This window comes from Nuphar pumila, chromosome 2 (genome assembly GCF_984573655.1).
Source record: "Nuphar pumila chromosome 2, dmNupPumi1.hap1.1, whole genome shotgun sequence".
In the NCBI taxonomy this organism is placed as follows: domain Eukaryota; kingdom Viridiplantae; phylum Streptophyta; class Magnoliopsida; order Nymphaeales; family Nymphaeaceae; genus Nuphar; species Nuphar pumila.
In genome coordinates, this window is record NC_143250.1 from 88,221,987 (window position 1) to 88,242,678 (window position 20,692).

Below are 20,692 nucleotides of genomic sequence, written 5' to 3' on the forward strand. Positions count from 1 at the left end.
CGAGAGAAATTGAAAAATTTTCATAAAATCTCACGTTTTTTTGGCAAAATCTCGGCAATAAAAAAGTAAATTAAAAAATATAAAATTTATTTTTATAATAAAATATCAATAAAAAATATTTAAAAATTAAAGTACATGGTTTTTTCATGATAAATAGCTGTTTAAAACATAAATATCACGTTAAAATCATGGTATTTTATGTTTTTTCATAAATCTCATGATATTTTGAAAATCTTTCAAGAAATTATGGTTTTAAACTTTCAGGCAATTTCTCACGATATTATCACAAGATTTTCATAAATCTCGTGATATTTATTACAGACGTCCAAGCATGCGTATGATTGAAATTGTAGATTTATATGCTTTAATGGGTTCACGTATAAGCAGGTTCGGGTTTTAGGAAGACTTATTCCATAATCAGGTCTAAAGATGGGGCTTGTACCTAGGGGTGTCATGGGGTTGGTTTGGTTTGGACCCAGGTAGACCAGACTTGAGCCCAATTTTCGGGTGCAGTATCGGTCCAGACTCGGGTCTAATTGGGTCGATTATAAGAAAAACCATACCCGGACCCGATAAGAACTACATGAACCAGATCCAGACCATACACTGTAAAATAATATTTTTTTATCATTTTTACATTGAAAATTTGTGGGTCTTAATTGGAACTTGGGTCGGGCTCGGGTCTGATATAAATTTTCACACACTATACCCAGATCCATGTATTAATCAAACCTTTGGGTCCGGACCCGGGTCTTAATTGAATCTTATTATTTATACCATACCCGGACCCTATAGGGTTTGGTCCAGGTAAACCAGACCCGTTGACACCCCACCCCTACTTGTACCCGGCCTTATTGATTGTAGGCATGATTAATTCTAGTCTGAATATGACTAAAATTGCATACCAATTTGGGTTAATGGCTTTGGGTATAAGCCAAGGGTCAGGTATAAAACAAACTCATTTTTTAGTCAGATCAAATGTTATCACTTAACATTTTTTTAAGAGAAGATTTCAAAAAATACAACTAAATTTTGGGTGATAAGAAAAAACACATCTAAGTTCTCAATATTGTTAAAAACTAACCTAAACTTTATCACTGTTAATTCAAAAAGCCTAGGGTTCACTTGGGTCAAAATTGAAGTTAGGGGGCTCTGCTTGTGTGGTAGGAGCAGCTTTTGAAGTTTTTTCTAACGTCACCTTGCGTTGGGATGTTGCAGGTTCAAAACCCAATGGTATAGTTGTATAACTGTTTGGATCAGACTAATCCCAGCTTGGCTTTAAAAAAAAAAAAATTTAAGTTGATGTTAAACATGTGTTGTGATTACCAAAAGTTGGGTGTGTTTTTATCATTGTCAAAACTTTAGGCGTGCTTTTGAAGTTTTTTCAGATTAAACTCAACTGTACTCTGGAGTTCCCACGCCCTCATTGAATGCGTCATTACGTTCGTCAACCACTCTGGGCCTCTGCACTGCAAGGTCGTGCCTTGCGACTGAAGCCACCCACCCCATCCCGAAGCTTGCAGAACAACAACGAAACTGCCAAGGCAATATAAATATAGTAATCCCCTGTATGGTTTTCTTCCATCATCTCATCTTCATAAGGAAATTCAACCACCGATCCGAAGAGCAAAAGAGAATAAGAAGAAACGATGGCAATCGAGATAGCTAAAGAGTATGGGTTCGTCGTCCTTGTTCTCGTCTTCTATTCCTTGTTCAACTTCTGGATGGCCTTCCAAGTTGTCTTGGCCAGGAAAAGGTATTCAATATATTATACAGACGCTCCCCTTTATTTCTTTCTCTCACTTCTCTTAACACTCTTCTCATCCTCTCTCAATGGTTAAGGTAAACACCCCACTTCTTCTTTGGGCCTTTTTCTTGCAGGTATGAGGTTCCCTATCCGACCCTCTACGCCATTGAATCAGAGAACAAGGAGGCAAAGCTCTTCAACTGCGTCCAGGTATATCCATGAACGATCTTTCAATATTGCTATCCTCCCTTTTTGGTTTCGAAATCTTGAATTGTTAGTGATGAGTGCTTTTGTGCCTTTGTTGGTGATGCAGAGAGGGCACCAGAACTCCCTTGAGGTGATGCCCATCTTCTTCGTCCTCCTCTTGTTGGGAGGCCTCCGCCATCCTCTGTCCGCCGCCGGTTTGGGCGTTGTTTACACCGTCGCTCGCTACTTCTACTTCACCGGTTATTCCACCGGAGACCCAGCCAAGAGATTGACTATCGGGTATGTTTGATTCAAAGCCAAACCAACGGGGGGTTTTCTCATGATGGGGTGTGTAGATTTAGGAGGTAGATGGCTTTCTCATCTTTTGGTTGAGGGGATAGAGGTGCTATTCCACATTTAGAATGCACCAAGAAAGGAATATGATCAGGGGGGGGGGGAGTGCTTCCTAGATCTTGTCTCAGGGTCATCTCTCTCATCATTTTTTCAGATCTGGCCTAGTTGTAGTAAATGGTGTAGTTGGTCTTTTCGTTTCAATTTTTTTTTTGGATTGGGTCTGATTAATCTTGCGTCTTTATGTTTCTGCAGGAGGTTCAACCTTCTGGCTCTGTTGGGTCTCGCGGTGTGCACGGTTTCGTTTGCAGTCAGCCTTATTCATGGATGAGCAGATACATAGTTTTCTTTCATTCGCCTACCTTCGTAGTTTCTGAGCTTTTGCTACTTTCGTTTTCTTTCCTTCTTTTCGGAGTGTTGTTTTCTCTTCCATGTAATGAAAGAACGCGAACTGTTGTCTATCGTCGACATATGTGTCGATGATTTGCCTTTTGACGTTTAATGTTTTGGTATATACGATCCGAATCAATCTCTTTCCTGCTCAATGTCAATAAGAGTTGAGGAGTCTTTTCATTTGCCGATGTAAATCGAGGGCTAGATTTATACGAGAAAATATAAGCTATTTACCAAAATAAATTTTACATAAATTCAATGAAGATAATAATAATTAATCATCCAACTCAAAGGTCTATCAAATCTCACATCAATTAAACTACCTAATCTAATAAACTCTTAAGAAAATAATTTTTTTCTTAATTATCTTAAATCTGAATATCTGATTCAAGACCCATGGTAAAATGATCTAAATACTAAAAGTGATCTAAATGATAAAAAAAAAAAATTAAAACATAATGAATCCAAACCGATTTTTATGGATTCAGGCCTTAATCTTGTTCTACCTTGTGAGTTATGGACTCATAATACAGATGAGAGGAGGGAGAGGGGCGCAGCACGCTCTCTCTCTCTCCGCTTGTTGCCACCTGAGGGAGGACCAAGGTCAACCTGCCTTTCGTTGATGGCTGGTAGTGGTGGTGATGAAAGCATATTTTTTCTGAACGCTACTTCCAATGCTCTGAACGGCGGTTTACTTCTTCAATCAACTCTTTCAACATCAACTTTATCGACGTCGCGCCTCTTTTTGTCGCTCTTCTTGACCATTTCTTGGCACTCGTCATAAGATTAGGATCTTGCTCTGATATCAAATTGATGAAAATTGAGGCTCAACTAAGAGATTATCTAAGAAATGTTTATAATCTTAGATCTTTCTTATATTTATGCAAGAATTTTGATCCTAGTAAAACTCAAACTAATAGACAACAATTAAGGAAGCAAATTCTAATTCTACTAAAAATAAATATAAATCAATTACTAAGCTCAAATATTCATTGTACAATGACCCAAATAAAAAATTATCCAAACTTAAAAAAAACCTAAAAATATCAAAATGGATCCAAATGAAATTTTACAGACCCGGGCTTCTCCAGCATCATTTGGTCATGACACTATTTTGGGCCTTCTTCCCCTTGCAATAAGGCATCAAAATTTTCTAGCAAAATTAAGGAAATTTTCCCCAAAAATAGTTGCTTGGATCATATACCAGCATTCCATCTTCTCCAAAAGAATTACAAAGAGGCCTGGCATCAAGACCAAGTTATGAAAAAAATGTCACTTTTTTTGCAATTCCTTCAAAAACAAAATAAGAAAAAGAAAGGCCACGTTTAAATTCATGGGTCAAGTTTACATATTGTTTTCCTGTCTTTTGTAAGATTTTTCTTAAAGTATGAGAAATTTGAAAAGGATTCAAACTCTCATAAAAAATTAGGGGTGAAATGGATCGGATCTGGATCTGGATCAGCTAAATATGTATCAAAGCTGGATCCATATAGGGTAGGAACAGCCAAAATTCATAAATGTTGCATACTGGATCCATTCCGTTTGCATCTCTAGGCAAAATACATGGACGATAGCCTTTTTTTTCATGGTTCGACACCCAATCTAGGGTTGTAACATGGGTCCTTAGACTACACCCAATTTAAAGAATCAAACCAGTTAGATCCGAGTAGATTTTCGTAGACACATGGTTGGGTAAGGACTACATTCTAGAACCACTATGGTGCACCTGCATATATTTTCATCCGGAAAGGAATGATTGAGATTGGGCCTAGAGACCATTTCATCATGGGTGGTCTTTGTTCAGGTTGAGTTCAGGTTTGGACATGGAGAGGGAAAGCCCAAATACCTTACTGGATGTGGATCCATTTGGCATATATACGGGCGTCATAGAAAGTCAGCTTTCAGATCTTAACCATATCTAAAATTTCATTTGCAATCCGATGTGAGAACCAAACCAGATCCAACTGTTTAGCTAAACAAATCGTGAAGTCGGAATCTGGATAAACAGGTCATCTGAACTGAACACCGGCAATTGACATCCTGCATTTGCCGAACTGTTGCTGTTTATCTGTTGTATCCAACCCATTACAAGGTTTGACTCGCATCTAGATCCAAAACCGTACCATTTTTTGTAAAATTCAGATACAATATCAGGTCAAGAATTATCCAACCCATATCTGGAAGTTTTTTCATCGTTACACACAGGTAAGCCGAGAGTGAACCTAGTATTGCAAGGGTAGCAACAAGTTTGATGAAACGATTTGTATGACTAGGTCAAGCCATTGCGAGTCCAAACTAAGATAAACCACTCATCCAATACTTAAAAACAACCTGACCATGACTTAGCAAGACTAAGCTCACTTGTATCTTCTTAGTCTGTTGGGGTGTCCCACTATGTCGTGCAATGCAGTCCGTTAAGCATTTGAACTTGACCCATCGGTCTGAACCAACTTTGCTCTGCAGTCTTCAACCAAGCCTTAACCAAGATTTCAACTTTAAAGCAAATAAACCACAAACTCTCACTTGTTCCTGAAGGCAACATAACTAGCACCTCTATGGCTCTATCAATAAAACACATTTTCCATGTTATCCACAATGAAGATTTCCCAGATATTTCCAGTTCTAATTAGATTTCATCCTATGAAATTGAAGGCTACAACAAATTGCTGTCAAAAGAGGAACCCACCACAAAATTCACGAATTTATATGCCTTTATGGTTCCAAAAAAGACCCCCAACTACCATTTTTCGAATTTAAGCATTGGGGTTCGACTCATATTTACACTAAGTGGGTTTCGGACATTTCATCTGATCACCAAATTCGGTAGTTTCCACGAAGGCCTTCTAGTTTACAGACTGCGAATGACTTTGATGAGGGAGACTATTTTACACAAAACTGATCATAATTCTCCTTCAAGTATGACTCCATGCATCAAATTGAAATCTTCAAGAACTTAATTGACAACAATTTGTGGTTCAAGGGGAGGAGCAACTGCCTGTCGCCGTTGTCGGAGGTAGAGGACTGTGACAAGGCAGACAAAGAGGGTGAGGATGGTAGCATTGCCTTCATCCATAATGTTGCTCTGTATCCAAGCTCCCACTTTAGGACAGACCTTGGGAAGTGAATCCAGGAAATCAATCTGCAATCAAGCAACAGCCCATCATAAACTACCCGCTGATAACTTCTATTGCAGAAGTTATAACTAGAGATCGAGACACTTGAATGCAGCATAAACATCTAAGAAAAGAAATTTTCAAGAAAAAAAAAACTTATTTTCATAATTTGTGAACACCAGAAATCCAGCAATTTTTTTTTTAAATGCAAGAAGACTTTCAACAACTCGTCAATATGAAACTGAAGAAGATAATTGTTGATTGCCAGAAAGAAGGAACCCACTAGACTGTCATGCTTTTGTCAAGTAAAGAAAACAATATCGAATAAGTGTCAACATAAACCTCACCAGAATGGTATCTGCATAGTTCATCCTTATCCAGACACTAAAGAGTGCAAGTGTGACAGGTAACTTCGCAGCTGGTTCATTCTCGAGTGCTTGGTCATAATATCTCTTAGCCAAGTGGAGGTCATAGGGAAGGCCTTCTCCATGCTCATGCATGTATCCAAGGTTGAACATGGCCTGAGAGTTCTGTTTGGAGCGACCATGCATATAAGCTTCTGCTGCACGCTCATAGTCTCTTTCTGTACCCTGCAGTACGAAGATATATCATGTACGCATGTGTTAGAGAGAGAGAGAGAGAGAGAGAGAGAGTATACCTGTCCATAATAGTATGCATCACCAATGAGCAGTGCTGCATGCTCATTACCCTGTTCAGATGCATGCCACCACAAACTGTGTGCTCGTTGATGCCTTTCTGTGTTTGTGCAAAATCCAGATTCTCCCATGCACAAACTGCGTTCACCATATTTATCAAGAATCCATGCAGCACTGCTCTGTGCAACCTCATATCCCATCTCTGCCATTCTTGAGTATATGAAGAATGCTTTGCCTATTTCACCTTTCAGATATGACTCAAGAGCCCAGCGTGACAGCGAACCCCAAGGTCCTCTTTCTGCAACTATTTTATATAAAGTTGCAGCCTGCAAACATGAATCTCAAAAATGGATATGGACTTTCCTTTCAAAGTGACAGAATCATCTCATAGAAAAAGCAGCATGTTGAGCCAAGCACCAACCACTATCACTCAAATGATTATCAAACAGGTATTAATATATATATATCGACACCTTAAAATGACATACTATGAATTGGTTAAACTGTATCTCAGCTTCCAGCTAGCATCCAATGGTTGAATAATCACATGAACTGATCCTGACTTACTTTCCCCTAGATATAGATATTAAATAATCACTAGTTCAACATGACAAGAAGTATGGATGATGCTTCTTTTTATATTTTGCAGGATAACTAATTCCACCAACTGATTCTTTGATTCTGTTGTCAATTTCCATAGACTACACTTGGTAATCCAGCCTTGGGCAAGAGTCATAGACCAATAGCAGCCTACCATTCACAAGTGATGAAGCGATGTGCAAGGGAAGCAGTTCAGTGACCAAATAACCTGTCAGGCCAAGATCCTAGGCAGGGGATCTCATATTCCAAGCATTTCAGATTGCCTCAGGTCTGAGATTTGAGGCAATCAAACACACCCAAGGGGGTTCTAAGGCTGCAATATTACAAGCTATGTAACATGGACTCTTCTAACAGGGCACCGCGTCGCACCCACACCCAGGCGGGTGCGACACTTGGACACAGCTTCCTTTGTGTTAAGTGAAGTTAACCACATTGAGGTCCATTTCTATCCAAAAGTATATTCAGTTAACCCTAATCAAGTCCATTTTTATCTAATATTATATATATATATGCACGCACATACATGTAGTGTTAACTTAAAACTGTTAAAAATTATATATATACCCTCCCCGCACCCCCACACCCAAGTTTTTTTAAAGTGCCGCATCGCCGCATCTGCACCCGCACCTATGTGACAGATTACAAGGTTGCACAAGAAATAAACCATTAGACAAATTAATCTATTCTAAAGAGTCATCTAGACAATTAGGAATCAAATGAAAGTGAGAATATCATGCACCATCATTCTTCTACTGCAGTTCCAAGAGTCCTCCCAAGCCTGGACCAACTTTCCACCAGTGTGCATCTTCCATTTCTATAATATTATATAAATCTTGGAAAAGTTGGAAAAAAAAATCTCACGAATCACCAACCAATATCATTCAAAAAGTCTATAAGTAACCCTTTCCTTGAAAATGTTCAAAACCATCATCCACCATTTTCAAGGACCTGTTTCCATTCATAATTAGTTCTCAGTACCGACAGACACCCTTTTCTTTTAAGTTTCTTCTTTGCAAGTCCAAGCCACCAATCATTCTCATGACAGAGAAGCATCTTTTTTGAATGAGGGATACATTCATTAACCTCAATCTCCTTATGTTCGGCCCTCTCATATCAATTGGCAAGTAAGCCTGTCATCAAGATATTGCAAACTAACCCTAACTACCACAATTGCCTTTCCATAAAGCCCTTATACAGTTTTATGGACCTCTTCTCTGTCATTCGGGGATGTGAAAAATGATCATGTAAAAGGGATGCTAGATAACGCAAAGTTTAATGTAATGCTTCTACCTACCATAGGTTGTTAGCAGTTCACATTAGTAGTATTTTTTGCTATCATGTCCTCAGTAACAGCCCAACGTGTTTCTTTGGGTCCAGACAAATGAGGTGACAGACCTATACATTCCACTGTTAATGAGTCAAACCACATGCATTGAGAACTATCAAACTGTGCTTGGTTTCATCACTTTGAGACCAGAAGTTACCTTCACTATTTTCGAAGTCAGTCAAAATTCTCCAAATTCCAAAATCATTCCGTATCAGAAAACCAAAAAGGTAATATATCATCAGCAAAGCCTTATGAATTAACCTACTAAGACCATCCTCCTTTGTTATTAAACAACAAAAGAGATTGAGGATCTCCCTGCCTAAGGACCTGACTATGCCTAAATGAATGTTTGACCTGTCCATTTATCTCTGTAGTCAAAAGCGCTAGGAGGTGCCTAGTCGGTAGACCTCTAAATGCAAATACAAATTACACATGCTTTCACAAAAATATATATAACTAGAATATAAATTATATATATATGTGTCAAAGTGATACATCTAAATGGCCCCGTGTCACAAACGACACTAGGACACGATGTTCGACACGATTTAATGAGCGACAAACTCATGACACGATCTACAAAGTGTCAGACTCATTCAAAATGTTGATCATTTTAATGTAAAAATAACCAAAAAACTGTTTGCTTTTGAGGGAAGTCTCCACTGTGCCCTTGTGTCCTTTGGCAGTGGAAGAGATTACATGTCATGGTACCTTTTTTGAAGATGTAATAACGACTTTTTGACATGTAAATGACAGCACTATTTTTAAATTTTCACCAATCACATCGTTGACTAAGAGAGAGGGTCAATTGGAGGGAGATAATTCAAAAACTCCCTCATCTAACAATTATTATAAAAATGCCCTCACATGTGGGCAATATAAAACATTTCATGTTAATTGTATAATACATTAATATAAAACACTTTATAAGTGCATAATGCAACACAGAAAAAAGCTTTTTGAGTGTAAAATATAAATTATTTTATAACACTTTATATATATATATAGCCATCTCATACTTTTCAAAGTTTTGCCAAATCAGTGTCAAGTTTACGAGTCACATACACGTACATACCTGTATCCTTGTGACATAGATATATATCAAATTATACATAACATATTCAGTATAATTAACAAAATAAGATTTCAGTCTTTCAAAAAAATTGATTGTAACACACAAACATATATATTTATTCATAGCATAATCAGAATATATATATCACTGTCACCAATATCGGCGACATTTTGAACATATCACGAGAAATACTGATATTTTAAGGTAGCCAATATTAAAGGTAATATCTCACGATATTTTCAAAATATCGCGATATTATCACTATAATATCGCAATATTATCACGATAATATCGCGATGTTTTTGGGAAAACTCTTTTTTATTTTATTTTAAGTTTGCATTTCTTATTTTGTGTTTCTTTTATATTTTAAAGCCTTTAAAACATGTTTTTTAATATTTTTGAAAGAAAAATAATGCAAAACCTATTATTTTCTTAGATTTTTTGTTGTTATTTATATTTTTTTCAAATTTTTAAAATCCCGAGATATTCCCAAGATTTATCAACTTTTGAAAATCTCTCTGAGAAATACCCCTCACCGAGAAATTGCTTTTAACAATACATGTGACTATGATATATATATATATAGATAGATAGATAGATATATAGATATATATATATAGAGAGAGAGAAGGTGGTAGTTGCTAACTACTTTTCTAGCTAACCCCCATGCTAACCGGGCTTTTGAAGGGTTTTCTCCGCGTATTACTTAAATCTGACTGTATAGATGTGTTCAGCACGGTCAATTTACTAGGAAACAACACTTGGATCGTGTTTTTTCGATGAAAAACATGATTTTTTAATCCTTCAATATTTTAAAAAATCTTAGACCAGCAATTTTTTAAAAATATTAACAATGTAAGAAACATTTTCATACGATTGTTAGAGATTCTGAAATATTGGATCTGGTGCACACAGATGTATGTGAGTTTAATGGAGTGTTAACCAGAAATCATAAAAAGTATTTTATCACTTGTATAGATGATGGCAGTAAATACTGTTATGTGTATCTGCTAAAATTAAAAGATGAAGTTTTTGATAAGTTTCTTATTTTTAAGAATGAAGCAGAAACACAAACCGATAGAAAACTTAAAAGATTGAGGTCTGATAGAGGGGGAGAATATACCTCTAATAAACTCGATGAATATTGCAAATCTGTTGACATAGTTCATGAGTTTACTGCTCCATATTCTCCTCAATCTAATGGGATTGCAGAAAGAACGAATAGAAGCCTAACTGACATGATAAATGCTCTACTTGGGAGTTCTGAATTACCTACCTATATGTGGGGGGATGCTCTGAATACGGTTTGCCATATTCTGAATAGAGTTCCTCAGAAGCATAAGGACAATAACCCTTTTGAACTCTGGAGAAATAGGAAATCGAGCTTGAAATACCTTAAAGTGTGGGGGTGCCTTGCAAAAGTAGTTGTCCCAGAGCACAACAGGAAGAAGCTGGGTCCTAAAACCATAATTGATGTCTTTTTGAGTTATGTAGATAACAACTATGCCTACAAGTTCTTAATAATTAAGTCTGAGATATCTGGCATAGATGTAAACTCTATTGTTGAGCTTCGAGAAGCTATATTCTTTGAGGATGTATTTCCCATGAAAGTTGGTGTACCTCAGAATCTTTCTTCTTTAGATATACCTTCAACTTCTGGTTTCATTCCCGAACATGTGGAAAAGATGACAGATGTGTGAGTAGAACCATCTTGTTCTCATCATAGACCCATTGAGTCTGAGAAAGTGGCTGAACCTAGAAGAAGCAAGAGACCGCGGATTACCAAGGATTTAGGAAGTGATTTTATCACTTACCTTATCGAGGATGATCCTCCCACTTTCCGAGATGCAATGGCTTCACCTGAAGCAAGGCATTGGAAAGAAGCCATAAAGAGTGAAATGGACTCCATTGTCTCTAATGACACTTGGGAATTGGTTGACCTCCCTCGTGGTAGTTCCACTATTGGGTGCAAATGGATCTTTAAGAAGAAGTTGAAACCAGATGGATCCATTGACAAGTACAAGGCAAGACTGGTTTTCAAGGGGTTCAAACAAAAAGGAGGGAATAAATTATTTAGATACATATTCTCCGGTTACCCGGATGACCACAGTTAGGGTGCTTATTGTATTGGATTTCATTTATGATCTCTTGATCCATCAAATAGACTTGAAGACTGTCTTTTTGCATGGCGATCTTGAAGAAGAGATCTATATGGATCAACCTGAGGGTTATGTGGCTTCTTATAATGAAAATAAAGTTTGTAGACTTGTTAAGTCATTATATGGACTAAAACAAGCCCCTAAACAATGGCATGAGAAGTTTGATAATATTATTTTATCATTTGGCTTTGTTGTGAATGAATCTGATAAGTGTGTTTATTGCAAAGTTAAAAGTGATGGTTGAATGATCCAAGAGTCAATTGCTATAAAATAAAGCATGAAAAATGCATCTGTCCGGTAAGATTTAAGGTACACACGGAAAAACCTTTCCAAAGCCCGGTTAGCATCTCTCTCTCTCTCTTTCTCTCTCTCTCTCTCTCTCTCTCTCTCTCTCTCTCTCTCTATATATATATATATATATATATATAATCATACTTTCTGCCTTTCACGGAAAACATCATAGAAGCACAATAACACATATATAAATAACATATTAGATAATCAATAGTACTAAACATGTTTTCAACGTTTTTATAGAAAAATTTACAAAAAACTCACACATATATACATCTCAATTTCAGCTTTTAGCAGAAAAAAATCATCATAAACAAATTATCACACACATAAAAAAACATAATCATTTAAAATTAATTAGGGATGCAATGGTTCAGATCTGTAACAGCTAAATATGTTTGGGAATCGTACCCGGTTGGATCCAGAACAGCCAAAATTTGCAAAAGTTTTATCTTGGTTCCAACCCATTTGCATCCCTAATGTTAACCCCCTCCCTTCATACATTTTTAAAATATATACAAAAATGGCTAAACAGCCCTTGCACCTACGTGAGGGCAGCTTAATCGCTGACTAGGCACCCTAGTCGGCAAAATTGGCACCTTTTAAGGTATTGACCTAGGAATTGTAAAGCCTAGGCATTTTACTTACACCTAGGTGGCCTATGATCACACATTCTTGGATGATTCTCCTTCCAGTTATGAATGCAGATTGGCTTGGAGACACCACCAAATAAATCAACCTTTTTAATCCATTGGCAAGAACCTTAGAAATCATTTTTCAGACATCACTAAATAGAAAGATTGGCCTGAATTTACAACATTCTAGTGCAACCACCGTCTCGCCAAGGTGATCAGAAATGAGTTATAGGACCGTTCGACATTGATGGTAACGATCGGCCCAAACAGCCAAAGGTCAAAACGGACAGAAACCTATGTCCTCTTTCTCTATTTTGGCTGTTTTCCAACTACTAGACAGGAGGGAGTGTTGCCCATTATTCAAAGCAGCTCCTGGTCATTTTCCAACAGTTAGGTAGCCAGAAAACTGCCATTTTGTTTTGTTTTATCCCCTTGTTTTGTTTTTCATTGACTTTTTTTGCCACAAACAATGCATAAAACCACTCAGCCGTTGGGTGGCTGAAAAATTGCCATAATTAAAAATCAATAAAGCCATGTTTTGGAGTTTCTGTCATCCAAACACTGAAAATCCAAGTTTTTGTAAAACCTGGATTTCACCAAAACTTATTTATTAAGAAACTCAGGTTTTTGTTTGTGATCCAAATGCCCCTTAATAATCTAATGTGCTTCCCTTCTGATCACTTTTCCATTGCGAATGGTGCATAGAGCAAAACACAATTACTAAAACATCTTCATTCCACTCCCCACCTTTCAATTCTCTCACCCTTGCTGTTCTTAATGATAAACTTTGGGTTAGACTTTAGAAGATACAGTGGCTTACAAGTTGGTTTTATAATTATGTTTAACTTACCATTTGAAGAGGAAAATGATGGTTTTGGCAGTTACATGGTTATTAGCACTAGGGACAAACATAAACCAAGTGATAATGAGAAATTGATAATGCTTTTTTAATAGCTCTTAGTCTCTTACATATTATCACTTTTTTATTTAAATTTTGAAATTGTTATACTTTGTTTGTTAACTTAAAATGCATGTAATGACATGGTGGGAGATGCATGGCAGAGGCGCTCTTGATCTCCAGTGAATTTCCAGATGTACAATCAGACAAATATGTTCCTTGTGTTGATGCCAGCATATCTGGAATACCATTTACCAAACCCACAAAATGGAGGAGTAAATTATAAAAAAAGGGTGAAGTAATCTAGTTTTTGTCCCTTACGACTTACATTTGCAAGAAAAACATTTAAAGCAAAATGTTGTTCTCTATCCATCTTCCTATATACTTGCAAACATCAGTGGATGAACAGGCATGCAAGATGGAGTTTACAAGGGAGATGATGTTGGAACTTATCTATCTATCTATCTATCTATCTATATATATATATATATATATATATATATATATTTTCTTTTTTCTTTTTAAATGAAATTAACCTAGTTAAGTTTTTAAAATTTTTATCTATTATAAATTGGACTTTTTGAAGGAATTAGGGAAGTGGAGAATACTAAAGAAGTTGAAGATGAAGATAATGGTGGTGATAATGCAACTACAAAACACTTCTAGTCTTCTACACTAGTTTCACTTGGGCTTTCAAATACAAGTACTTCAAAGGAGGGCAAATAGCAATTGAGAATTTGAGAATCCATAGATGATATAGACAATGGATTTATGAACTACAAAAGTTGAAACTTGAGATAAACTTGACATATTTCTTAGATTTGTTTTCTTTTCAAGATAAACTTCATAACAATCTAAATTATAATGTATATTCATGTATTAGATAGACTATTAACTTTCAGTTTTATTATAACTTTTACATCATGTGTGAGTGGTGACTTCATGTCTCAAGAATATACTTTCCAATAGAAGGCCACTACTTTCTTTATATTTTGAGCAACAAGTGAAGGTCATTACTTGTGTTTTATAACCTGCATTATAAACTGCGAAATTGGCAATCAACTTTTGATTGTTAGCCACTCACACGTTTTCACTGATTACTTGCTAGTTCTCTTTAAATTTGAGATATTATTAATTGTTATTCTCATCTTGGGATTGAAGACCTTGATTGCTTGACTAGTTTCATTATAGATTTGTATCTACAGAACAAATTACTATAATAAACTTCATCAAATGATGCTTAATTCTTCGTCTAAGATTCTTTCTTGATGCTAGACTTTAGTGCCATTATTCACTTGGGAAAGTCACCAAGTTTACCTGCCTGAGTCCCACTAATTCCTAGACAAGATGAATCTTGAGTCTCTAGGTATTCAAAGAATGTTTATATAGGCTGGCTCGTAAGTACAGGCTCGGTTGAGGTTGATCACATTGATCAGAAGTGTTGAAAAGTGAAGAAGATGTTCCACACATTAAGGGCCAATTTTCTCAAGTAAACAAAGGATAAATGATAATAAAACCATTTCAAATCATATATATGAATCAAATAATTTTATGGTTGCCCTAAAATTTAGAATGAAGTTAAGAAGCTTGAACTAAACAAGTTTTTACATATGTCAAAATAATATCTTTGCGCAAATACCCCAAAAAATTGATCGTTAAGAAAATGATCACATGTTCTTATTTGAATGACCAGTGGAAGATGAGAATTAAAAGCTAACAAAAGTTAGGCAGTGAAATCTCAATCGGCATGGGTTGTATGAAAGTCGATCTAGATGGGTGCATATAAGATTTGATGAAAAAACAAGCAAGTGCAATTGAGTTTGACATTATGCAACTCAAATGTGTGTCGTTATGATCTAGATTTGGTTCAAATGGGTCTACTAGTACAACTGATGCAAATCACGTGCTAGCTCTATGTGAGTCTAGGTAGAATGAGGTTAGTGAACTTGGGTAGGACGATGTTAATCCAAGTGGGTACAAGAAATATATCTAGTGGAAAACAAGCAGGCTAATGTACATAATATGCTGGTTAGGGAAAATTGGGCTCACCAGGTGAGGCCCAAGTCAGTCGAACATAGCAACCTTGATAAAGAACAATAAGGTTCCACTGAGATGCAGGTCAGCAGACCTAAGGAAGCACACATCATATATAAGCCAGACCAAAGAAGTGAACACAGACAAAAAATATGTGGATTCAAGTCTGAACCATCTCTCTCTCTCTCTCTCTCTCTCTCTCTCTCTCTCTCTCTCTCTCTCTCTCTCTCTCTCTCTCTCTCTCTCCACACACACACACATACTACCCTTGTGGGTAAGGAAACCCTTAGTTGGAACTCATAGGGTGTGGTTGTTTTGAGCAGCATGGTCAAAATTAGGTCTGGGAAACGAGATGAGCAGCTCACTGTTTGGCTCAGCTCAGAAAATGAGCTCGGCATGCCGAGCTACGAGCCAGCTCGTTTAGGCTAATGAGCTGAGCACGAACATGACAAGCTTGGCTCAACTCATATAAGCTCGTTTTGCAAATTATACATTTATATATCTTATACATATTATATATATTATCGAGCCTACAAACATTTTAAAAACAAATTTTTATAAAAAAGGGGTCATTTCGTGATCGGCTCGCAAAGCTCGGCTCATAACGGGTTCAGCTTGGCTTGTGACGAGCTCACAAGCCAAGCCCGAATATAGTCCAATCTCGGCTCGTTTACCAATCTTTGTCAAAATCAGTGTTGTAAGTATTGTACTGTATCATATGATAGGTATTGTAACTTTGGGGGAAATCGATATGATACACACCCATATCTCGATAAAGGTCAAGGTGTGTATCATACTTGTATCAGGTGTATCGTACGATACACCTCAATACACGGCATATCTTATAATACACAATCAATGCAATTTAAGTTGCACTGATTTCGATTTTTCTTTTCTTTTTTTTGAAACATATATGGCCTCTTAGGATGATTCCATGTTCATTCCTAAAGAGCTTGAGAGTGATTTGGGGTCAATTTCTTGCAAGAAGAAGAAGATGATCATAATCATGATTGACAATATCTAGTTCGTTTTTGTTTGAATTTTGAAAAAATTTGGTGATGTAAAATTTGAAGTATTGAGAAACACTTTGTGATTTTTTTTTGTTTATGTAAACATGCACTATTGTGAATCATGTGCCTTGTTAGCTTAATTTTGTTGTTTAATATGCATATTATTTCATAGTTTTCATTTTTCTTGTCAGATATGCATGTCATTCATAGCATATTATCTTTGATTATTAAATGTTCAATTTCTTATGCAGCTCATATTGTTTGATATGTGATATTATGGTTTTATTTATCATTGTTTCTTGTGTTACGATTTTTTTTAGATTTTTTCCTGATTTTTTATTTTTTTAAAGTTTTGGGTTTTCTTATTAAAAATAAAAAAATTTACGATATGATACATATCTTGCTCTTGGGCCAGGCTGATAAAGGTTACAATACGTTTTAAAACCTTGGTCAAAATAGTAAGAATTGACCCTTGGATCATAGTTTTTTTATGTAAAAATATGTTTTTTTGAGGTTTGAAAATTTGGTATACTATATGCCATTGATTTTTCAACCCTTGTAAAATATGACATATACGTAAGAAAAACATGATCCAAAGGTAATTTTCTACTAAACTTAATATGTAGATCACATCTGGAGGGTCAGATGTACAAAAAAACTCAAAAAAAATAAAAATAGTATATCTTTTCACTAGAGGGTTCCTTATCCAAATATCACTCTTATATTTAACCTTATATATATCTATATATATATAGAGAGAGAGAGAGAGAGAAACAGCATGAACAATAGGGAAGTAATAAGGTTTTTTAATCATATTAAAAAAAAAGGAAATTGGTGTTTAATCACATAGCACTTTTTCCAAAAGAATAGCTGAGCATTCCTAAGAATCAGTACATAACAAATTATGTTATGAAGGAGCACTAAACAATTATTTAAAGTTCATCAAAAGAAACAAATTTGCACAGAAATAAGATGATTCCCTTGATAGAATGTGTATTAATGTAGCAAGTTATGTGTCTTCCTCCTTCCTAATGGTGTTCAAATGCATTGATCACTTGGCATGCTTAATGACATGGTTACCGATGCATAAGCAGCCCTGGCAATCTAGTGAAAACTCACATGTAAAGCAGAAACAATTCTACCAGCTTCAGATTTTTCTCACAAAAAGGAAGCATAGAGGAAAATGCAGAGTTTCATCAACCAAATTTTATGACCAAAGCAAAGCCAAAGCCTCATGTAAAGTAGAAATAACAATAAATGGCCTGTATTTAATATCCCAAAAGGCCAACAACTTCTCATGCAATATATGGCGATGGCAAGAGGCCGTAACAGGCTAATGCCTTAAGCAGAACTTCACAGACTTTCTGGTATATAGTCTGCAGCACTTTTCGTGGAAGGCTGATATGAACAAAAATTATGCAGCCCATGAATGAGAGGATGGCTGAAAAAACATCACTCGACCATTGCATATTAAGATATAACCAAACAAGAAAAGTAGCATAAGCCAGCAGCCAAAAAGTATATGACAAAAAGACGTACCGTAGCCAATTCCTTGTTTACGCCTACTCCATTCTGAAACATTTTTGCAAGTTGGTAAAACGCCTTTGGCTGGCCATGGTTAGCTGCAGTCAAGAAGTGCTGGATTGCATCTTTCAAATTTTTCTTCACACCAATCCCTTTGAGATATAGCACCCCTAAGTTATAGTGACCATTTGGGTCATTATACTTAGTGGCCTTCTCAAAGTATTCCTTCGCCTGCAGAGAATATGGGTTCAGCAAAAATTAATTAGAGAATTCAAAAGAGAAAAACATAAAATGGGAAAACTACAACTTGCATAATTCTACAAGGAAACCATCATAGAAGTATTCAATAGGTTACAATCGCTCAAAAGGCTATGGTTCATAAGAAAAAAAAAATTAAAGCAAAATATCCTTGGTCTCAGATGTACTGACATCTCTACACACTCAAACAGCATATTCATCGAAAAAATGCCAAAAGTTCAACAAAATTTTAGCTGCAGAATGACATTTCAATAGCTTTTATGTTGCCCCAGTCACTGATGAAAAGACCAGGAATGCTGATTAGAAAAATTATAACAGATCAGGAAAAAAAATCTTCTAAGAGTCACCTCTAGTCCAGAGCTCGTTAGAGGTTTACCAAGACATGAGAACAAGAAAATGAACGATCAAAAAGATCTCAACCACTTGGCAAAGACTCCACTGCTACAACAATAGTAATGTTTTTTCCAAGTCCTAATCTCTTTTCAACCCACAAGAATTGAGACGTGATTGTGCTAGCAAGCTTCTAAGGAACTTGTCCTAGCTTAAGGATCTCGAGATTCTACAATGTGTCCGACTCCATAAAAAAGACTCCACTTGAACAAAACATAGTTGGGACTCCTTACTAAAGTGGCATTGGTAACACACATATATTTTACATCGCCAAGGTTTCTATTATTTGACAAACATAGATTCTTACCTCTTATTTGCATCTGCAGGCTATCTTTGTTGTCTTCTAATTTCTAAATCCAATTTAGGTAAGCTTTCTCCGTTGTACAGTTTGATGCCTAATGCTTGGCCATGGTACTAACCAGAAGGGACATTTAGCGACTTTCAAAAGCTACAAACTACATGTCATGTATCTTATGTCTTACGACTAGAGGGCTCCAAAGTGCAACTGTGTGAATTTAGTTAATACTAAAAAACTGTGTGAATTTAGTTTCTTGACGAGAAGAGAAACAGTTCGAGCAGAAGCTAAGAGCACTAATAAGAAAAGAATCTTGCCGGTCGAATTGCTTCCCACTATCTAAAGAGATACGCTAAAGCGCAAGAAGCGAAGTTGGGATCATAAAGAATGTGCAAATTAAACAAGAAACAAAAGAAGGCGAAAAGACATCTCACGAAATAAAGATCTCACTATACCTTCGTGTAGTTCTTCTTCTCCACACCGTAACCTTTAACATAAAGATACCCAATTCCATTGTACGCCGAAACGAGCCGTTGCTTCGCTGCAAGCTTCAGCCACTCCAACGACTTGGTGTAATTCCTTTCGACCCCGGCACCCCTTGCGTATATCTCACCGAGGAGCTCCATCGAACTCGGCTCGCCCTTGTCCACAGCCTTCAGGAACCAAGATAGCGCCTTGGCGTGGTCGCGCCTCACCCCTCTCAACCCGAAGTAGTAGATGACCCCAAGCTTGTACATGGCCGCGGCGTTCCCCTTCTGCGCCTGGTACTCCGTTATCTGAAAATCGTCGTCTTCCTCCCCGCGCAACTTCCGCAGCGCCTCCTTGTTCTCCTCGGCGCCCTCGTTGATCCTCACCTGCTCGATCATCGGCGAGTCCTTGGAGATCAGGAAGCTCGCGAGCGCCGTCTGGGCGAGCTCAGCGTATAGCTTCACCGCGTTGTCGTACATCTCCTGCCGGAAGTAGGTGTAGGCAAGGGCCATCTTCGACTGCGGGTTGCCGCCCTCCGCCGCGAAGTAGTGGTACGCGAAGGCCTTGGCGGCGCTCCGCTCGACTCGGCAGCCAGCGCCATGGAGGAACCCCATGACGGATTGGGCGTGCGGGTGGCCGCGGTCGGCGATCTCGTCGATCTCGGATACCGCCTCCTCCATCGCGCCGAGATCGCCGTCGTCCGCGGCGGAGATCATGCGATGGACGCCGGAGAAGTAGATAGTGTCGTCGCCGGAGGCGTTTCCGACCGGATCGGAATCGAAGACGAGGCGCCAGGAGCCAGGATCTAGCTCCTCGTCGGGCTTGACGTCGGCATCGCCGAAGTCGTCCCAGTGGGAGGTGGAGGAGGAATCGTCTCCGGCGGGTTCCTCGTCGCCGGAGATTTCTTCGTCGAGGGAAGGGACGGAATTCCCCTTCCCGTCATCGTTTTCGAGGATCAGGAGGACATGGCGGCCTAAGGTGGAGAGGGGGAAGAGAGAGAGGAGGAGGAGGAGGACCAGGCGGCGGGGGATCCATGGAGCCTGATGCATCGTCGGAGAATCGACGGGACGAACCGGTGGAGGAATGGCCGAGGGAAGACGGGAAGGAGCGCTTTTGTTGACGGACACGAGTTTTCGTTGCTTGGTCCAGGAGGTGCGAACGAAGCCCGCTGGCGTCTCGGTTTGGAAAAATCGGATTTTAAAAGTTCTGGGTCTTGGAATCTCTCGCTTTCTCTAGTGTGATTGTGTGAAGCTCTATCCTAGCTCACGTCGGATCTAGC

General features: G+C 37.7%; 2 protein-coding genes across 2 annotated transcripts; one reads left to right on the top strand and one right to left on the bottom strand.

Annotated features, from left to right (window-relative positions):
• The first annotated feature begins 1,573 nt into the window (after window positions 1-1,573).
• LOC149845984 (uncharacterized) lies at window positions 1,574-2,829 on the top strand. Its single transcript, XM_089997817.1, has 4 exons — window positions 1,574-1,756; window positions 1,882-1,957; window positions 2,061-2,233; window positions 2,540-2,829. Exons 1-4 carry the CDS (start codon window positions 1,650-1,652, stop codon window positions 2,613-2,615), a joined length of 432 nt encoding a protein of 143 aa, XP_089853943.1. The 5' UTR covers window positions 1,574-1,649; the 3' UTR covers window positions 2,616-2,829.
• A 2,541-nt stretch (window positions 2,830-5,370) lies between these two features.
• Window positions 5,371-20,492, bottom strand: LOC149845985 (ERAD-associated E3 ubiquitin-protein ligase component HRD3A-like). The gene is made up of 5 exons (XM_089996105.1): window positions 19,401-20,492; window positions 18,018-18,233; window positions 6,449-6,772; window positions 6,138-6,380; window positions 5,371-5,816 (listed from the first exon to the last, which is right to left on the bottom strand). The coding sequence occupies exons 1-5, from the start codon at window positions 20,460-20,462 to the stop codon at window positions 5,631-5,633; spliced, it is 2,031 nt and encodes a 676-aa protein (XP_089852231.1). The 5' UTR covers window positions 20,463-20,492; the 3' UTR covers window positions 5,371-5,630.
• Between the last annotated feature and the right edge of the window lie 200 nt (window positions 20,493-20,692).